The sequence below is a fragment of the Taurulus bubalis genome (genome assembly GCF_910589615.1).
Source record: "Taurulus bubalis genome assembly, chromosome: 16".
Classification (NCBI taxonomy): domain Eukaryota; kingdom Metazoa; phylum Chordata; class Actinopteri; order Perciformes; family Cottidae; genus Taurulus; species Taurulus bubalis.
In genome coordinates, this window is record NC_136604.1 from 12,314,368 (window position 1) to 12,335,411 (window position 21,044).

A 21,044-nucleotide genomic window follows, 5' to 3' on the forward strand; every position below is an offset into this window, starting at 1 on the left:
ATTACGGATTAAAGATGGAACATAAAACACATGAAATCAGAGGAATGCAAGCAGAACATATATATATAATTTAAAAAAAGTACATTCATCAAACATTTCGTTTTTACGAAAAACGAGTAAATAGATCATTAAAAATGACTTCTCATCTCCTGAGGAAAACGTTCAAATCAGTGAATAAAAAGTATAAAATAAATACACAATTGTACACAATATTTTTGTATGTAGTCACGTGATATGTTGCAGCAAAGTGCTGTCCCATTCATATTCACACCAGTTCAAGCCCTCACACCCTCTCACACTCGGCCACTTAGCAGCTGACGTCAGTGAGTCCCTGAGGGTTCAGGGTTTGAGGGTTTAGGGGGGAGATTGGGATTGGGCCTATGACCCGGAGCAGAGGCTTCACAGGCTTCTACTGTTGTTTGGCGTAGGCTACGGCCCACAGTAGCATGTCATATCGTTCCCTTAATAAAAACACTATAAGCTGTCTAACGTCTCGTAGCTTTCCTGACCCAGGGTCGCTACAATATGTACGAGTCAAATTCTGTATGTGTGTACACACACATGGCCAATCAAGCTGATTCTGATTTCAGTGTGAATTATTGTACTTTTTACTTTGCAAAATTCACATTAATAATACAAACCATGATCAACAAATTGTGTGTATTATGATGCGTTGTTATAAATAAAGATGACACTGTTTGGCATCGTGAATGATGATGTGGTTGCGTACTGTGATGCATTACATTTTCACCAGGGCTGGTAATTGAAGTGAGGCCTTGGTTTGTTCTTTCACACATGAGTGCTTTTGTACCCTTCAATATAAAAACAAAAACAAATGTCACATAAAACAAGACAAGAACTTGATGGAAGTGGAGGTAAAAAAAAGAAAAAAGTCATCATAGACCTCAGAGATGAGTCTTTCCAATACTCCTAAATCTGCACTCTTTCTTCTCATTTGACTCTTAAAGGCCAAGAAACCCCTTGGAACATAATCCAAATCTTCAAAATACCTTGAATTTACTGAGAAATACGACAGACTTAAACTTAGAGGTTGACTGCAATAACTGCTCCGTAAAGGCAAGATATCGACCTCCATCAATGAGCTAAATGAACTCCATGTTAACATGTTAAACTGAATCCTCAGAAACAGTGAGAAGAGCTGTGATAAAAGAAAGTGGAGGAGAGAGAAGAAAGAATGACAACTACAGGTAAGAACAGTTTACTTAAAGAGGCCCATAACTTAATTACAGTGACTACATTGTGAATCATTATCAAACTATAGTCTGAAGCTGACACTTTTATGAAAGTTATTGAAGAAGGATTGTGCAACTAATAGAAAAAGAAAGTGATCGTCTGGCTGTCATCAAATATAAGGAGAAAATGTGGAGATGTTTTTTGTCATGGAGATGGTCGCAACTTAATTTTGATCCTCTTTTTTTTAACATGTTCATTGTGAGTCAGTGTGAAAATGCTTTTGGTCAAATGAAAAGTTAAAATAAGTGTCTAAAGCAAGGAACGACACTTATAGGACAAAAGCACAAACCCAATCTTGTTTTATATTTAGGCCAGGTTTAATCAAATTAAACTTTGTGTTGACATTTTCATCATCAAGCCTCAGTATTCTCCTGACTGAAAAAGTGAAACAAAAGCAACAATTACATACACATGTCTCTCTATTTATTTCTCTCTCTCTCTCTCTCTCACACACACATGCACACACACACACACACATGCACACACACACACACACACATGCACACACACACACACACACACACACACACACACACACACACACAAAGTAATAAAGTCCTGAATTGCATACAGATGTTGACATTTGGATGAAGTGTGATTTAAAGACTGCAAAGTCCCAACATTTTAGGATTTGGGTCCTTTTGGTGTTATTTTGGATGATTTTAACAGCAGAAACACAGAAGGCATCCTGACATTCAAGGTAAAAGAGTAAAATGTGTCAGCTGTAAACCATGTAAATAAAATGTTATTGTAACTTAAGCTCTCACTTAACAATACACTTATTTTTTAATCAATAAATGAGTTGTAACTTTCAGAAACAAACGAGTGAGTGACGACTGACTCATCGCTCTTGGCAGACTGTTTGATATTTCCAAGACAAGCTGATACCCAGTGAAAAGAAAACAAAGTTTCACGCACAATCACAAAATGTTAACAACAATAAAAGTCACAAAGGAGTGTTGAATGTATATCGTGGAGTGAGGCCTTGGTTTGTTCTTTCACACAAGAGTGCTTTTGTACCCTTCAATATAAAAACAAAAACAAATGTCACATAAAACAAGACAAGAACTTGATGGGAGTGGAGGTAAAAAAAAAAGAAAGTCATCATAGACCTCAGAGATGAGTCTTTCCAATACTTAGCACTCAAAATAATGTCACTCCTAAATCTGCACTCTTTCTTCTCATTTGACTCTTAAAAGCCAAGAAGCCCCTTAGAACATAATCTAAATCTTCAAAATAAAAAAAAGAACATTTCTTGCTTCACACTGGCTTACTTTACACTTACAGCCCGTCTGCTTCTACTCTACCACCCACATATGTGATACAACCCCGCTGTCTGACCCTTCCGCCTTCACCCTGATCTGAGTTTTACACTCAGTCCCGTCATAGCTCATCATGGGAGACGACTTCATCTGCTTTAAGTCTGAACTCTGCCTCGGTGATCTTTCCGTCTCCATCGCGGTCCTGGTTGGAGAACATGTTGTCAATGATGCGAAAAGGATCGAAGCCGGGAGCCAGGCGACCTTTACCCTCGTTCACCTGCTGCATGATGTAGTCAGTAAACTATGGGAACAAAGGAAGGGTGCAAGAGGGTAAATTAAGGATGAATGGACTGTAGCAAACATAAATACATGTCTAAGATGTTGCAGATATTTCTTTTTATTACATACTTCAGAAGGCTCCACTTGCTCGTTCTTGTCTTTGTCCATCTCAGTAAAGAGGTCGTTTGCCACATCCTCGTTCCAGATGAACATGTAGCCTTCAGGAAGTCCTTCCTCCATGTCTACCAGCTCGATTTCAAATATCAGCACAGCGCTCCCTGGGACTTCGTCAGCTACACAAACACACAAACAGAGTTAGCTGGAGGTCAAGTGGTATAGCTCAGACAAAAATGTGTTGAGAAGAGGCGAGTTCCATTCAACAGCAAGACAAACATTTCTCTGTTACCTCCACTAAAGAGGTCATGGTTTGTGTGTTTGTTTAGTGAAACATGATATCTCAAAAATAAATTGAAATGGTTAAACAGCTGGCACCATCACGTGTATTCTCCGTTTAACGGCACGTGTGGTTGTGTGTGACTTACTGACTCCTCTCTCCCCATAGCCCAGGTGAGGAGGAATAACAAGGTGCCTTTTCTCTCCCACACACATGTCCATCAGTCCTTCCTCCATCCCTGGGACTACCTGGTTGGCTCCCAGGACGATGTTGTATGTCTTTCCATAATTATATCTGAAACAAATTGAGTTCAAGTTATTGGAAGAGGCGAAGAGAAGTTTCTTGGTCATTACATTACAACAGTGTTACACAGGAGCACTGAGTTAATGGAAAACATTGAAAAAAAGAACACAGGTAAATGTAAGTCAAGGGGTTTTCCCTTCGCAGCTGTGTCGGCCTCTCACTGTGCATGCAGATGCTAAAGAATGACGCTCAAGAGGAAGTTCAGCAAGGAAGACATTCTTTACACTCCGGTTCATTCCTAATCTCAGTCTCTAATTCTCCCAGCGATTCCTCCATCAGCTGATTGGGGGGCGTGTACGTTAAATCGGATTCGGGGCAGTTTCTGTAAGCCAATCACATCGTTGTTGTCAAACTTTTTTAATATTCTCCTCTCTGCTGCTGTCAGTTGTCATTTCAGCTCAAACAGATGCGACCCTCCTCCACCCCAGGCGCATCATTCATCATCGGGTTACAGCAACTCCCTTCTTCAACACCAGTGCTTGGACTCCACGGGGGATTCTACCTTATCAGATATCAGCATCCCTACCCCTTGCTTAACCTAAGTCAGGATGGAGTCCAATCGCCAAAGACTTTGCACTATTCAAATGTATGCAATTGTAGTAAGTTATTAAACTCTAAACAAGTCTCTCCTCCTGATTGAAATCACCGTATGTGACCTCATGTGATCTGGCACACATAAACATGAGAGCTATTCCCAGAAAAGTGAACTAGGGAACTTTGTATGACCCGCCAAAAAGTTAACCTGACCCAGAAAGTGGGAGTATGTGGTAATGAAAGTGAAGAGATATGTAAGTAAACACCCAAATGTGTCCAATTCGACTTGCTAAACCTGATTGGTGGAGAAATGGCGGGAAGGGAGGTATATAATTCAAACTTTGTGACTGAAAATATATACGACTCCCCGCTGGTTGCCCAATTGCTGTCTTCCTCTTTAATCTGCCACAATACAGAGGGCCTGTTATACAAATAAACCTGCACACACACACGCACACACACGCACGCACACAAACACACATACTTTCTGAAAGGTAGCGCAGGAAGGCACTCGACACACCAACCCACGACTTCAGAGCACACACATGCATTTGTCATGTTGAAACAGTTGAAACCAACAGTCTCAACCATTTTCTGTTTTATCAGTTAAAGCCAGCTAACACCCAAACTCACCTTGACAGACACACGCACCCAAACCACACACACATACATTACTCTTATATTACTCTTTTATTTATTGAACTTGCTAAAATATATCCAGCATTATGTATTAGGATTGTGGCTCGACTAGATTAGGAGAGTCGATATTTTAGCAAAAGAGTATATATACTTGAAAGATTACTCTGGTTTACCCTGATGCTTTGCTTATGTGAAGAGTACACGGGTGAATAAAAGTAAACTTTGTGGGCGTTCCATCGAGGAAAAACGAACCATACAGTATGTCCTACGTCATGCGGAGGTAAGGTTGTTACTCTACAATGATATACTCTATATTACTCTATAAAGGATAGAGGCTACTGCACCTGGAGAACTTTTTTTACCAGCCGGTCAGATATACTTTGCGTGTTGACAAATATCAATTGTACGGATATTGTGCTCGGCGTGTCCCCTCGGGCGACAGATAAGATAAATCTGCTCGTCCCTCTCAGTTTAAACACACTTCTGAGGGTCCTCTTTCTACATTTTACAAACAATTTAACAAAGGTTCTCCCTCCCGGAGCAGGGGGGAGGCACCTGCCTTCATATTTCAAACGTGCGACAAGCGAGACACAGAAAATATCTTGAACTGCGATTTCTCAGGTTCCTCAATTTTAAAAGAAGTTATGCTTTCCAGCAAGCCTCAAAGTGTCTCACAGAAGTTTACTCACGTGGAGTCGATGGACGAGCCGTCCATCAGAGACGCGTTGTAGTGATATTTGACAAAGTCTCCCTTCTTGGTTTGCTTAACGCACTCTTCTGGCTTGTGTATGACGGTGACCTCAGTGTTGTCTGACGGGTTGTGGAAGTCAATGATGTGAACGTCAAACACCAGTACAGCTGAACCAGGGATCTTAGAGCCTGAGAGAAACATGGTAACGGCAAAAAATACAAAGAATACAATGTTAAAGCTGCAGACAAATGAACTCAATCAGAATCAGCTTCATTGGATTTGGAAATGTTTCCCTTATTTATTGCAAAACAACTCTAAACAAGCTCTTTGTGAATTAATCTTTGAAGTGCCACAAGACACAGCTAAACGTAAACATAGACATTTGACAACTATGTTCAGATATACACATATAAAGAATCTATCCATCCAATGACAGTAATACAGAAGTGTGATAGTGCAAAGGAGGCTGGAATACATATGGGATGATACTGCAACAGGTTGCTTTATATCAGTGGTTCTCAAACTGTGGGGCGAGGTATTACAGGTGGGGCTCGGGGAAGCAGGGTCTGGGGGGAATGCAGATTTTCTTTTTCAAAGTGATTGCAATGTTCTTTATTCTATTATTTGAAAAAGCACGGATGGAGTCAGAAAAGGTTATTTCAATAAAAAGTCAGCATTGACCATTTTGTTACAAGTTTGTTGGGGCATAAACATTTTTCTTCCTCCAAAGTGGGGCGTGACAAAAACAGTTTGAGAACCACTGCTATATATGCATGAGGTGGTTATATACAGTAGACATTGAAGACATTGACATGTTAAAGAACAGTGATTATTTATTTACTGGTAATATGGATGCTTGTTGTTTTATGTTATTGACACAATAGGACTGATGTTAATTGTTCATCAGATGGACGGCCTGCCAGAAGAAACTGTCTTTATGTCTGCTAGTTTTGGCGTACAGTTAGGTAGCGGCAACATTTTCAAGATAAGGACATCCAAGCATTACACACACACACCTGTGCCCTCCTCTCCGTAGCCGAGATGTGGGGGAATGGTGACGGTGCGTCTCTCTCCGACACAGACCCCAATCAGACCTTCGTCCATGCCGGCGATCACATAACCTTTACCCACATAGGTGTCATAGGTACGATTACGAGAGTAGCTGTGGAATAGAAAATATCGTATTATTATCCAACTGATCCACTGAGAAAGAAATCACAATCAATCTGGGAACTAAATATACAGTTTGTATTTGTTCATAGTATACAGGGAGATGTAATTGAATCACATATACAGGTCAGTAAACAAAAGAGCACATCTAAATAACACATGACTACCTAAAGGACGTGACTATACTCAAAGATTCTCAAAACCACTGTACTTAAGTTGTGGCAACTTAAGCACAGTGGTTTTGAGCAGTTTGTTTTGGAGGATTCATTTGTGGGTTTTGTTGACACATCCATACAGTATGGTGGCATTTCAGTACATCAAGAGCTTCAGATTCTTGGCCAAAGTATATATGCATGAAGAGACAGAACATGTAAGTGGCAGAAAGTTCACACATTGGCTTTCTTTTCATTTTTACAGAATGTGAAAAAGAATTGCTTCACAATAAAAGGAGAAGCTACAAGGCCAAACCCATACGGCTGCGGACGCTGTAAGGGTGAGAACTTACATAGAAAAGGGTTTTAAACAGTTTAATGCCGTAAAGCGACATGTTATTAGAGGACGGCCTGCTCTACCCACTGAGCTGCAAATTATCAAAGTAGTATGCAAGAAACGTTCTTCAAAAAGTGAACTCTATGTTTGATATTTTCTGTCATCCTCACAGAGATGTTCTAAAGCCATAACCAGGGTTGAAAAATAAACACTGTGATATTCTCCTCAGATTAGAAAGGATTTGTGCATTGCCTGAACTGTCGTAAGGAGAACTGTGTGACAAATCACAGGATGTAACTCTCTGTAAACACAAACGGGGAGTTCCTGCCAAGTTTCCATTTTTTAGGTTTCAGTTCCCCTCTCAAAACATTTTCAGTGAAGAGAGATATGTTGCCACCCTGAGGCCACTTGAGGAACAACAGACATTAAACATCTATATTTATAATAAAAATCTACTGTGAGTTTTTCTGTGCGGTCAACATGATGAATACTAAACACTGACACACACCTGGAATCAAAAAATGTTCCATCCAGGAGGCTGCCATTGTAGTGGTAGCGTACAAAGTCTCCAGCAACGGACTTCCTTGTGCAGGACGCAGGTATTATCTGATTGGTCACTGTGATCCCGTCTTTGGGGTTGTGGAGGTCCAGGAGGACGACGTCAAACACCAGAGACGCCTGTCCCGGGATGTCGCTTCCTAGAGCGAGAAGAAGAAAGGGTTCAGGGACGACAGAAGATTGACCAGATCAATTCCTAACCTCGACCATGTCAGAATCAGAATCAGAAACCGTTTATTGCCAGGAATGTTTGTACAAACGAGGAATTTAGTTAGGCGGAAGGTGCATACATTAGACATTAGACGAGACAAACAACAATTAACGACAGCAACAGTGCAATGATGTTTAAATCAGATAAGGAGTAAAGAGTTACTGTTATTAACAAAGTCAAGAATACATCTTTATACAAATAGTGTGATGTGAGCATGACAGTATGGGAACCTTCTAAAAAGTAAAGAAATCTTTATTTATATTGTTTATTCTTGTATTGTTATATTTAAAATATCTAGCATTGAAGGAAGGCCTTAATCAAAAGTCAGTTAAATGTTGTTGATAGTTTCTCTCATACTGGATTTTATATTTAGCTTCTTTCTTGTTGGAGGTTATTTGAAAATGTTAATATAATATATTGCGAGTAAAAGTAATGAATAGAAAAATTGTCTCTTGTCAGTAAAATTATGGAAAAACCTGTCAATATACTAAATCCTTGTGTAAGAGTCATTATTTCCCTTTCTGTAGGAAGAAATGGACGAGAGGATCAATGCCTTTATCTGTAAACATGAAGATACAGCAGCTACCAGTTAGCTAAGCTTAGAATAAAGACTGACAACAAAGCAAAAGTGTATCTGGCTGGAAAATTACAAGAAAGTTAGTCATACAAATTATATATTTTTACTTACATTAATTTTACTTACTAAGATAAAAAGAAGTATGCAAATACAAATGTGCAGTTTTGCAAAGAAATTGATCAGGGCTAGGGTCTGGAAAAACAATGATTCGACATTCTCCATCTCTGACGAGACTGAGAGTACAACAAGATGAGACGTGTAGTTTAACTGCATCACACATGTGTGTGATGTACCGCCACCTTGTGCCACAAATGTGCAACTACAGCATCCGTTGCTTTCCACAGTAAATATCAATCTATTGTTATTCTCAGAGACCCCTCAGAGGAATGTGATTCAGACTCAGGGAAACAAATAAAAATGAAGAAATTGTTAACACTCACCGTCTCCATTATCTCCATATCCAAGTGATGGTGGCATCGTGATGATGCGTCTCTCTCCAACACACATTCCCAGAAGGCCCTGATCCATACCGGCAATCAGCCACCCAATCCCAACGTACGTGTCATAGGTACGCATACGGGTGTGGCTGCAGCGCAGGGTGGGGGAGAGAGGTTACATATGTGTGTGTGGCTGCATGTCTGTGTGAATGAGGGACTATTGCACAGAACCAACCTGGAATCAAAGAGTGTCCCGTCCAGCAGGGTGCCATTGTAGTGGTAGCGAATGTAGTCCGACACCTCTACCTTTCTGGAGCAGTTGGAGGGGGTTTGGTAGGTGTGACTCTGGACGCCGTCCTCCGGGTTCCACACGTCGAGCAGCAGGACATCAAAATGGAGGATAGAATCTGGAGGGATGATGTCACCTAAGGAGAAAAGAAAAGAGCAAGTCAGGTGACAATACTTTCTGACTGTCGTGTATTAATCACTCTCACACTAGGTCTTGGCAATAGCACATGAAGTCTGTGTGAAGATAAATCCTTATTAGTGCCGTCCTTTCTCCATGAACCTGGCAGTGATAAACAGGAATAATGCTTTGGAGTGGACGTGGTTGGGAAGTTGCTGCATTACAAATACAAATTTACATCCGTTTTTTCTCTCTCTCAGGATTTGTTTGTATTGGTCAATGAATTAAACAGGCATTTTTAAAATGTGGTTATTATATTTTAAATAAAAAACAAACATCTGATTGATTTTTACCAAAGCTTACTATGAAACCAGTTATGGGTTATGCAATATATCATCAGACTATGAAGTCAGCCTAATTAAATTAGTAATTAGTAATGGGTATGACTAGACATTCTTTTATTTAGTTGTTTTGACTCCAAGCTGTATTTTTATCAAATGAGATTAAGAAAATTGTGATATGCTATTTTCACTGTTTTCTGGTTTTGTCCACTCACCAACATCCAAACCAACTCTGTTTGCAAACATGAGCATGAGTCCCTGCCTTTTGAGCTCAACAAGCCTAGAGACATAGAGAAATTGATGTGGGAGTCGGGGGAGGTGGAGGAGGGGAGCAAGGAATGTGTGGGTGGCAGCCTTTCAATGTTCACGACCAATAAGCTGGTAGGCCTCTTTCCAGTTTAAATATCTCTCTAGCTCCTCTAAATTCTCAACTCTCTATATTCTCCCTTTTTCTCTCTAATCTTTTCTCTGATACAAACTTGTTTTTACCTGTCCAGACATGCCTCCCTCTCTCCTCTCGATCCCATTATCTAACTACTTCATGCACACACACGAAGTGACGCAAAGCTCTCTACATGTAAACAGAGCATCTACATGTTTACTCTCATTTCTACAATTACATGCAAATATATCAACATTTTCTCACACAAACTATCTGGTGCACACTGGGCCAAATTGATTTATGTTCATATATAGATCAAGATCTGGCATTTTCAATCTGCTAATGCTCTGGCATCTACAGTGTAGTTACTACCAGCTGGAAATCTTGAACCAGAGCATCTTCCTCCGACCTGCTTCCTGGTTTGTGACGTCCCTCTGACATCATTAAACATAGACGCTTGGGAGCAGCCCACTTCCTCTCTGCTTCGACTGACTCTGGTACAACACAATACGGTACGTTCTGCAAAGACTGTAACTTTGGTGCCTTATGCTCCAGCCAATGGCCCACCACATTCTCTCATTGTTAGGGTAAACAGTGCCAGCTGTGTGCTCACTCATATGGATATTTATAATAACTCCCAAGAGGAATAAACACACTCTCCTCAAATTTTTGGAGAACAAGTAATATTCTGTCCTGTCTGATTCAGAACAATCAGGCATGTGCTAATATGAAAGGAAGTTTCAAACACACCGTATCCCTTCTTGCCATAAGCGAGGTGAGGTGGGATCTTGACCAGGCTTCTCTGGTTGACACACATCCCCACCAGAGCTTTGTCCATCCCTGCGATCAGCTGCTTCTTGCCAACAAACACATTGTAGGTGGTGCCACGGTCGTAACTGGAACACATACACATGAACAGGTTATTTTATATAATTGGAAGTAGACGTCTGCATTACATTCATTCGGCGCCTTGCCGCAAACTTATTTGTACCATAAAACAAACTAGTTCACAAAACGTGTAAAGTTGTTTCATCAGTGACCGTTTTTGTTGTGGGAAAACTGTTTGCTGTGACAACTCAGAAAAAAAAAAAATCACTTCACAGAGTTCAGATTCATCCAAAGAGACTCAAAAGTGAGTATTAAAGTGTCTCGTGCTAATTATACTTCAATTTATACAGACTGTCATCTTGTGCCGGGACTTAAGTTATAAGTCCCGGAGGATGTGAGATTTAAATGTCACCATCTTTCCAGCCTGTGACGTCCTGAGATAGAACACATGGCCTGATTCAAATGTGTAAGATGTTGCTTTATTTAGACATTTATGTGAGCACAGGGCCCCTCTACAAGACAAGGCCACTCAGTTAGCTAATACTGCACAGCCTGCATACTTTAGTAAAAAATAAAATAAATGTGCAATTCATAAAATAACCCCCAAAACAAATGCATCTGAGGCTTTTGGGGCCCTCGGGGCCCTCGGGGGTCAACCGGCCCTAGGTGGAAAGCAAACCGTTTTGCACGTTACACTGTTTGTTACTACTGTTGATAATATATGTGGTTTCTAAAGCAGAGTGCAGCCACATTCGGAGGTCCTAGGAGCAGGTAGAGCATTAAGTTTAAGGAGAATAATATGTGATTAAGCAGGTTAATATCTATAAAGCAGCAAAACTCTCCATCTGATCAGATATGGGTCTTTAGTGGAATCCCTGTGGCTATTTAAATGTTTTGGGGCCCTGGGGCTAAGCATACATGGATTCAGAGTTCAGTCAGCCTGCCTGCGTGGCTAACCAGGGCGAACCACTCAACGCGCACTTTTACGCATCGCGCACGCTATTTCCCACCGTGCACCCGGTCTGCTCTGCACAGAGACACGAGAAGTGGGAATACATTCATTCTTCGCGTGATACTCACCTTGAGTCGAACTTCTTGCCGTCCGGAAACATGCCATTGTAGTGATACCTGACATAATCCCCATCTTTGACTGCGCGCACACACTGCTCTGGCACGAAAGTTTTCTCAATGAAGATGTCGTCTAACGGAACCGGAGGAGCGTTACAGGCGGCGAACGCCACCAGAACCGACAAATACAGCATTCCCTGCACGCACTGGGTCATTTTCACTGCCAATGGAGACAACTGTGGGTACGGCCTGTGTGAGTATCTGCTGCCTCCTTGTTCCCCGTTGGGTTCCTCTACTCCGACTTGGATAGAAGTCCTGCCTTCGGTCCCAAAGCAGGAATGATCACGTGTCAAGCTGGATAAAACGGTATAACTTCCGGTTAAACTTTAACGAGACATCGTCGACTGGGTACATTAAATGCGCGTATTGTTGATGAAGCCAAACTATAAACGGCTACACAAATATATAAGCAGACGCCTCTGTGAGACACAAACAGATGCGAACAAAGCTTTGATATCAAGTTGGCTTTTATTTTGAAATTCTACTTTATATTTCCGGTCCCATCCCGCTTCCTTCTGGCTGCTTTGACGCCCTTTGGGATTGAATGGGATAGTTTTGGGAACCACGTATTGCTCCTGCGCAGTGCAGCCCCTGATATGTGTCAACGTGGTAACGTAGGGTCTCCACACATCTGCAGAAAGACCCCCCCCTCCTCTGGACCACATAAATCACAACGATGCACACGCATCCAACAATGGATACGCCTCTGAAGTCAAATGAGCAGAACACATAAAGTTTCCCCCCAGAAGGTGTGATACATTGATCCTGACTGGTGTGTTGGTGGGGCTCAGGCCTGCTGAGGGGGGAAGACCGGACAGGAATGTCTCTACGTGGCAGTGGGAGGAGGGACACATCTCTCTCGCTATGCAGGGGTTTAATTGGTGACGCAGAGGAAATAAGTTTATAGAGAAGAGTTTTACTGAATAATGTATTCTTAGTCAGTTCTGAAGTTTAAGCAAATGGCTAAATTGCTTTGTCCCTTAACTATAAAGTGTAGTAATTTCTCCCTCACTTATGAAGTTAAAGTATAACAGCTCTATTCTCTGTCAGGTTTTTACTTGTCCTGTAAAAGGACAGAGCAAGAGCAGAGATTTACTTGTGTGGTTTAGTGGGAGGAGCAGCTCCACAGCCCCCACCCGCTGGAGCGGCTGATCAAGCCTTTGCGCCCGGGGGTGGGGAGGCTTTGTCCGGATACGTCGTGGAACTTGAGGCGGTCCTAGAGACCCACGCTCCCACTACAGGATAACCCCGAGTCCACCATTAACCAAACTTAAAAATGGCACCCTCCACTTCTCCCCAACTCTTCTCGGCTCTTGTCGTCGCATTTTTCATCTCTGTGGTGCACTCCCAGTATGAAAAATACAGCTTCAGGAGTTTCCCCAGGCACGAGCTGATGCCCCTGGAGTCCGCTTACAAACACGCACTGGACCAGTACACCGGAGAGAAGTGGAAGGAGACGGTGGAGTACATGGAGGTGTCTCTGCGGCTGTACCGGCTGCTGCGGGACAGCGAGGCCTTCTGCAACTTGAACTGCAGCTCCGTCCGGCTGGAAGACGAGCAGAAGTTTGCGGAGTTTCCAGAGCTGCGGGCGTTTGGAAACGTGATGAAGAGGGCGCAGTGCCTGAAGCGCTGCAAACAGGGTCTGCCCGCTTTCAGGCAGACGATGCCCAGCCGGGACACCATCATTGAGTTTGAGGACAGAGAGCCGTACAAATACCTGCAGTACGCCTATTTCAAGGTATGTTAAATATGTGGGGTCGTCACGAGGGCCGAGGGGCTCCAACCCGTGGACCCGTTTGTTGACCTCGTTGGGATAGTCAGTGTAAGCCCGTAAGGTGATGTTTTTTGATGCGTACACGCTTTCTCTCTTAACGTCACTTACAGTGTTTTCTATTGCTTTCTGACGTCACCGACGTGCCACGGATGCACGGTCTGTTAGGGTTCGGGTCTGTTCTGCATGAGGGGAGGTCCTGGACCTTTTACCTGAGAATAATTGAGTTGTCTTGTCCTTCCTGAGAAGTACAATTAACACAAATAATGAAAAGAAAAGAAAAACATTTAACTGGTCAAAACCTCTACAAGAGAACTATTTTCGATGTAGGACTAAGTTATGAATCACAGTTTATTTAGAGTCAAAGGTTGTAAAAATCATTTGACCTAAATTTAGAAGACAAATCAAGAGGAAGAACCTAAATACTTAAATGATTTTAAATTTGACCTGAACATTCATTTCTAATTATCTAAAATATAGTCCTCCATTCTTTTATTCTGGAATTATTTATTGATAGTGTATGAGTTATCAAGTCCCTGTAACTACTCCCCATTGTACCACAGTGTATAGAGTTTGCATTGCATTTATATTATTCCCTCAACTAATGAGCACAACATAATAGCTGTTTACAATGTGTGTTTGTGTTATGTCTCCCAGTCCGACAACCTGGCCAAAGCGGTGTCTGCTGCCCACACCTTCCTGCTGAAACACCCAAATGATGAGATGATGCAGAGGAACATGGCTTACTACAAGAGTCTGCCTGGATCCGACGAACACCTGAAAGACCTGGAGACCAAATCCTATGAGGTGTGCACACACACACACACAGAATCAGAAGGAGTAAACATGGAAAGGCTGCGTGCGTGTAAGAGTCACACCCAGACCCACGTCTTTGTTAATACATATAAATATACACAAGCCATCCTATTATTGGCTGTGTGGGTGAGCTGAAGGAATATACAGCCTATGGGTGAACTGGCCAGGCTGACCACATCATGGGGAGAGTCATTCATAGGCACAAGTGCTTCCCAAAATAGGGCCTGGGGACCATCAGTGACCCCAGCAGGAATGAGTTAAGAGGAGGTTCGACAATGTTGCCCAGGCTATGCAAGAAAGCAGGAATACACTAACCACTGCAAACGCAGCACCACGATCCAGGAACTATCTGATGTCTTAACACTAGAGATAAGTGTGAGACCTCTCTGCAACCGAAACTTTGAGAACGAAAGTGGAGCAGCATCCTTAAACCGCCAAGTAACAAATAAAGACAAGCCTGGTACAAGCAGTTATCAAAGTTATCCTTCTGATGCTGGACTGTTTATTGTGGGGTTTCACATAAAATGGCAACATTAGCATTTTCCCTTCTCTCAAAGTTTGTGTTTTCTGAATGTTTCTTGGTTAGATGCCTGAAATAATCTCTATGGTTAAAACCAGTTTAAGAGATTTAACGTTTTGTTCTACGATACAAAATACGTCAGTAACCCCTCTGGCGGCTTTTGAAGCTTTAAGTGTGTTAAACAAGCCGGTTGCTAACAAGTGGCTCAATGAGACTGACATCATTACGCCGACTTGTCCACCTTTGGTGACGTGAAGTTATGCGACTGGTCTTGTTCATCTATAGCCTTTAGCTTTTACTTCTGTCACTTGTATGCATGCTTTAAAAATCAGAAGAGTGTCTTTCAGAGTCTATTCACAACTTCCAATCTTTTTGCGCTCCAGTGCATCTTTTCGAGACAACGTGGACGCTCACAGAATTGTTTTTGTCTCTGAGCTTCACACGTATCTATAGAGGAACTGCATCAAATACCACAGTGCCATTGTCAAAGAGGATTAAATATTACAACGTTTTGAGAAACGTTACAACCTTAAATCCTAAAAGAATTTAAGACATTTCAAGGATCCAAATAAAGTAACCCAATAAAAGAGACGAGAGGGGTAGGCTTGTATCAAAGACTTCTATCAAGCACAAATCAACAAATAGAAATGGCAATGGTATCTACAACGTTGTTACTCAGTGGTAGAGCAGGGTCGTCCTTCAATCAAATCCGTTAGTCGTTGTGTCCTTGGGAAAGACACTAAACCCTGTGATTTGCCACCGCAGGCTGTTCCTGTTCTGTATGAATGGGTAAGAATGGTTAGATAGTCCTGATGGGCAGGTGGCACCTTGCATGATAGCCCCTGTCATCAGTGTGTGAATGGGTGAATGATGACAAGTAGTGTTAAAGCTCTTTGAGTGATCCAAAGACAAAAAAAGTGTGATACAAGTACAGTCCATTTACCATTTATAACACAAAGACTACAATAAATGAAAATTAGAGATCCAGCAATACTGATATCGGTCCGATACTGACTCAAAAAGCTGGATCTAGAATTGGTGAAAATAGTCTGTAAATTCTTCTATTCAAGTCGATCTACATTTGAATGATCTGATGTTGATTCATAAAATCCCAAGGTCGATTCAAACAGTTTTCCAGCTGGAGAGAAAGATAGAAAGCATTGAGGCATAAAGCCCATAGGATGAGTTTTGATAGGATGTATATCTGAACATGGAGAATGTTTAAACGACTTTGAACAGACCGCTCATTCTGTGTGATCTCAGAGAAAGGGAACTGGTGGGGTGTCGAAGGAGAAACAGGAGGGGGGTTAGTTCTTTAAGAGATGCAGCAAAATAATCATTGAAAGCAATATTTTCGACTCAGTGATTAAAGTGCCATGTATTTAATATTGTAATTTTCTTCCTTCTCATATTCATGTTTGTATTGTCTGCCACACTGTTTTAAATTTAGAAGCATTGCAACAATGTTGTTATGGGTCATAATAGCAATACAGATCATTAGAAATATAATTGATTTTAATAAGAAAGTTATTTTTAACCTTGTGGAATGCTTCAGTAATAATAATCAACAATATTACCTTTGTGTTGCAGACACTGTTTGTGCGCGCAGTACGAGCGTACAATGGAGAAAACTTCCGTACTTCGGTGTCAGACATGGAGCTGTCGCTGCGTGATTTCTTCAAGGTCTACGACGAGTGTCTGGCTGCGTCCGAGGGCCCCAGAGACGTCAAAGACTTCAAAGACTTCTACCCCTCCATAGCCGGTCAGTTCCTCTGCACTAGGCTACCTCTGACTTTAATCCTCCTGCCCTGTCCATCTACACCTGCATTTCTATTTTGTCTTCTTTTTGTCATTTAATCAACCCTTTATTCAAGACTTTCTTGTTTTGCCTAAATTGAATCTTTTTTTTCCTCTCCATCATATTATTTCCTCTTCAGATCACTACATAGAGGTCCTTGACAGGAAAGTGAGGTGTGAAAGCGAACTGACACCTGTAGTAGGAGGTTTTGTGGTGGATAACTTTGTGGCCACCATGTACCACTACCTGCAGTTTGCTTATTACAAATGTGAGTAGCGTGGCGTTTCCAAACGTCTACTGTGTTATTATGACTGAATTCCCTGGATTAAGTTCTGTAATCATGTTTTTCAGTGAATGACCTGAAGAACGCAGTACCATGTGCAGCCAGCTACGTGCTCTTTGACCCCAGCGATGAAGTTATGAAGAATAACTTAGCCTATTACGAGTTCCACAAAAGCCGGTGGGAGCTGACGGAGGAGGACTTCTTCGCCAGACCAGTGAGACATATTAATGACTCGAAATATTATGCACCCAGTTCCTTTTTAGTTATGAATAAACAAACAAGGTACAACAGGTTATTCAGTGAGCTTTTTGGGTGCTGGTAGGTAAATTGTGTTGCCTTTGGACAGAGCCAGGCTAGTTGTTTCCTGTATTCATGCTAAGCCAGTTAGCTTAGCACAGCCAGACTTTTAAGTGGTATCATTCTTCCCATTTACAACTCATGGCAGGAAAGCAAATAAGCGTGTTGCTTTTAGTTCAAATAGGTTCAAAAGGTTAAGCCGGTTGGATGAGAAGTTTGACACCCCTCTTAAGTCTGTACAGTAAATGTAAAGCCACCGCACGCAAGCAGCCTATTAGGTTAGCTTAACAAAAATACTTAAAACAGGAAAAACAGAACGGTTATATGTGCATATTTCTTTGCCAGGTACAGAGACTTTGTGACTAAACCAAGGTGGCTGTTTGTTTGTGTCTGTCTGCTTTATATTTAATAGACATATACAGTATTATAGTAAAATCAATCAACAAATGTAGCTCTGCAATAAAGCAAATAAGCATATTTAATTGAGGGTTCTCTGGACTACATGTGAAACTAATTCAGCGCGTGCACTCTGCCTTCTTTCTCTGTGTTGTGTCTTTGGTTCACTGTGACACACATTTGACCTGCTGTGCTCCTGTGTGTGTGTGCTGCAGGAGGCACTGCGATACTACAATCAGACCACCATGCAGCAACAGATGCTGGAGTTCTCCAGACAGCACCTGGTGAGCGACGACGAGGTGAGTGCCTGTGTTTACATATTTATGTGTGTTAGTGCAGCACAAGATGCTTTTAGGCAGCGGGGTATCTTTAGTCAAGGGAAGAATTTACCGCTAAAAATAGACCTGCATGTTATCAGTTAGAGTTTGGATCAGGCTCTGTCCTTGTGTATCTTATTGAAAAATCCTGGATTCTTCATTCTGGTCACATGACACCCTGCAGTACAATATCGGCTCTGTGTTTATCAAGCTGCAATATGGCAGACAGCCATCAGGAGGCAGCAAAACACTGGCATTTCTTTAAATTCAATGCAACAGAAGCACACCCAGCATAAACCAGGATTACATGCTGTATGCGGTGAACACCTGTCAGTTCTTGCCTGCTTTCTCTTTAGTTATGCCCGGTGAGAACTTACAGATAGAACTGAGTCAAATATTGAATGCTTATGCTCTTCAAACAGACCCTGCTGAGTTGTCTCTTTTCTTTTTTATGTGTGTATCTGCAGGGAGAGGTGCTGGAGTTTATAGATGAGTTCCTGGATGGTGATGATTTTCCCAAATTGGAAATACCGCCGAAACACTGAAACACACAAAACCACACAACCCCCCACCCCCCACACACACACACACACCCACACCCACACCCCCACCCACACGCCCCAGTTTGTATTTATTGGGTTTTGTAAGAGGCTCTGATTGGTCACTGTGTATTTACCTGCAGAACCACATCCTGAATATTTTTTTAACTTCCTTTTTGTGCACTAAATTTATACACGGTACGGTGGTTAATTAATTTACAGACAATGATGTTGATAAAGATAGAAATATTTTTACTTGCTGTTTTATGGATCCGTTCCTCCACTGTAAATCATGTATGTTGTCGGTAACGATGAAATGCTAATAAAACTCGACAAACAGGTCTTTCAAGTAAACATTACAGTGTTGTCGTAATATTTGCTGGTGTTGGGGAAGTGACCGGTTGTGAGTAACACCTACTTAGTGTAGGACTGCAACTATATCTGTCAGTAAGTAACTAATATGCTTCATTGTTTGGTTTATGAAATGTCAGTAAATTGCTAAATATGCTCGTCACAATATCCTAAAGCCTAAATTCATGTCTTTAGGCTTTTCCTGTCCAACCATAAAATGATCAACTTACTATTACCCAAGACCAAAGCAGCAAATCATCACAACTGAGAAGCTGAAACCAGGGAATGATTGAGTATTTGTGCTTGACAAATTACCTAAATTATTAATTAATTGATCAATTGAATAATACTCTGTTTCAGTCTATTGATATTTGACTGGAGTCCGAATACAGCAGGATGTGTGCGAGGGTCCTTCAGACGAGACCTGGGCTGTGCTGAGCAGAGAGACATCCAGAGAACACACTGAGTTGTTTAATAATGTTTGAACATTGAGTCTCTGTGCAGTTTGTCACACGGTGATGTAAAAAACCCTCAGGGGAACATTCTCGCTGAGTTACTGTTAGTCTCTCTCTTACTCTGCGTGCTCATTTCTCTCCTGCCTGTATTTACCTGTCTCTTTTATTCCCGCTTCTTCTCCCTTGACAATTTGTGCCTTTCATCTGCCCTCTTCTCTTTAAACATTTTTGGGAAACATCACAAAGAAATATGGGCTAACTTCTGGTAGAAGGGGCTTAGGTAACAGTTAACATTAAAAAGGCTGATTGTCAGGTGTCAAGGTCACAGGTCAAAGTTACACCCTAATATTAAAAGTTGATCACTTTCACAAATGTATACAGTGAATGATAAACAAGATACGAAACGAGATCTAGAGCATGGCTTCCAAAAATAAAAGTAGATTAGCAGTAGTAGAGTTTAGGAGTTTATTGTGACGCAAACACAGTACACATTTCTTCCTGACATCACACACATCACGCTGTTTGAGATGAAAAAGAAACAGACATGGAAAACTATTAGCATCACATGAATGAGACTCAGCAATATCAATAAGAGTCCTTCGCTTTCTTTATAATTTGTTATAATTTCGCACATAACTCAGGTGGTCCCAAACCCAAATACAGTCTTAATTATTATGATCAGTGTTCATGGATCATGTGGCAAACCTGGTGAGATTACTCGATAATCTACAATTGAGTAAAACAAAATGTTGTAAAAGGGTATTTTGACTAAAGTGGAGATGTGCTGTGAAAGAGGTAATGTCAAATGTGCATGACTGTCTTAATGGAGAAACACAAGTCAAATTTATTTCCCAACACATCAGTAATGCTTCACTATGAATAGCAAATTATTACAGTTAAAGATTCATATTTACACAAACATGCAGGTGCTATATTCCCCCTGCCCTCGCCACATCGAGACGTTAATGTCAATTCAGTTTCAGACACCATACGGAAATCAAAGAGACTGTTGAAATATTTTGAGCAAATCAATAATAGCTGTTATTCACTTAACCCATCCAAATTAAATAAACATGTGTTTCATAACTAAATATGTTAACAAATAACAGCATGAAAAATATATAATTTCGAAATCAGCTGAGAACACTGGATGTGAGGAAAAAAAAAAGACCATTACATCATGAAGCGCCATCACCCACATTTTACATTTATTACAAGTGAAGCACTTTCTAAGTTATTTCCATACTTTTTGTAGTATTTTTACATCACCAGAGTTACAAACTTTAATATCTAAGTGTAAATCCTTTTATGGCTATTTGAATGTATTTACAATTGCGCCTTTTTATCAGCTTTCCTATTTAAACATTTTACCTTTGTTCTCAAGTATTTGTCACAGTACAGAAACAGCACAAACAAATATAACCAAATCATGCAGCGCTACAGTACACTGTAAAAACCTTTGTTTTTTTAACAAGGACTGGACAATAAACCAAATCTACAAAGTTATGACCCAAACTAAATGTACACATATTGCAAATTGTAAAGTACAGAATAGCATTCAATTAACAAAATCCTGCCCATTCCGGTTCAGATAACCCTCTCAAACTTCTCATGTTGT

The 21,044-nt window shown here is 41.1% G+C and overlaps 2 protein-coding genes across 2 annotated transcripts; one reads left to right on the forward strand and one right to left on the reverse strand.

Annotated features, from left to right (window-relative positions):
- Nucleotides 1-2,637: 2,637 nt before the first annotated feature.
- On the reverse strand, nt 2,638-12,038 carry fkbp9 (FKBP prolyl isomerase 9; the record flags this gene model as incomplete). The annotated part of the gene is made up of 10 exons (XM_079231763.1): nt 2,638-2,817; nt 2,925-3,088; nt 3,338-3,483; nt 5,355-5,544; nt 6,373-6,518; nt 7,524-7,713; nt 8,802-8,947; nt 9,034-9,223; nt 10,678-10,823; nt 11,836-12,038. The coding sequence occupies 10 exons, from the start codon at nt 12,036-12,038 to the stop codon at nt 2,638-2,640; spliced, it is 1,701 nt and encodes a 566-aa protein (XP_079087889.1).
- Nucleotides 12,039-13,148: 1,110 nt separating this feature from the next.
- On the forward strand, nt 13,149-19,400 carry crtap (cartilage associated protein). Its single transcript, XM_079231559.1, has 7 exons — nt 13,149-13,621; nt 14,312-14,461; nt 16,581-16,752; nt 16,928-17,056; nt 17,140-17,285; nt 17,980-18,063; nt 18,549-19,400. The coding sequence occupies exons 1-7, from the start codon at nt 13,160-13,162 to the stop codon at nt 18,624-18,626; spliced, it is 1,221 nt and encodes a 406-aa protein (XP_079087685.1). The 5' UTR covers nt 13,149-13,159; the 3' UTR covers nt 18,627-19,400.
- The last annotated feature ends 1,644 nt before the right edge of the window (nt 19,401-21,044 follow it).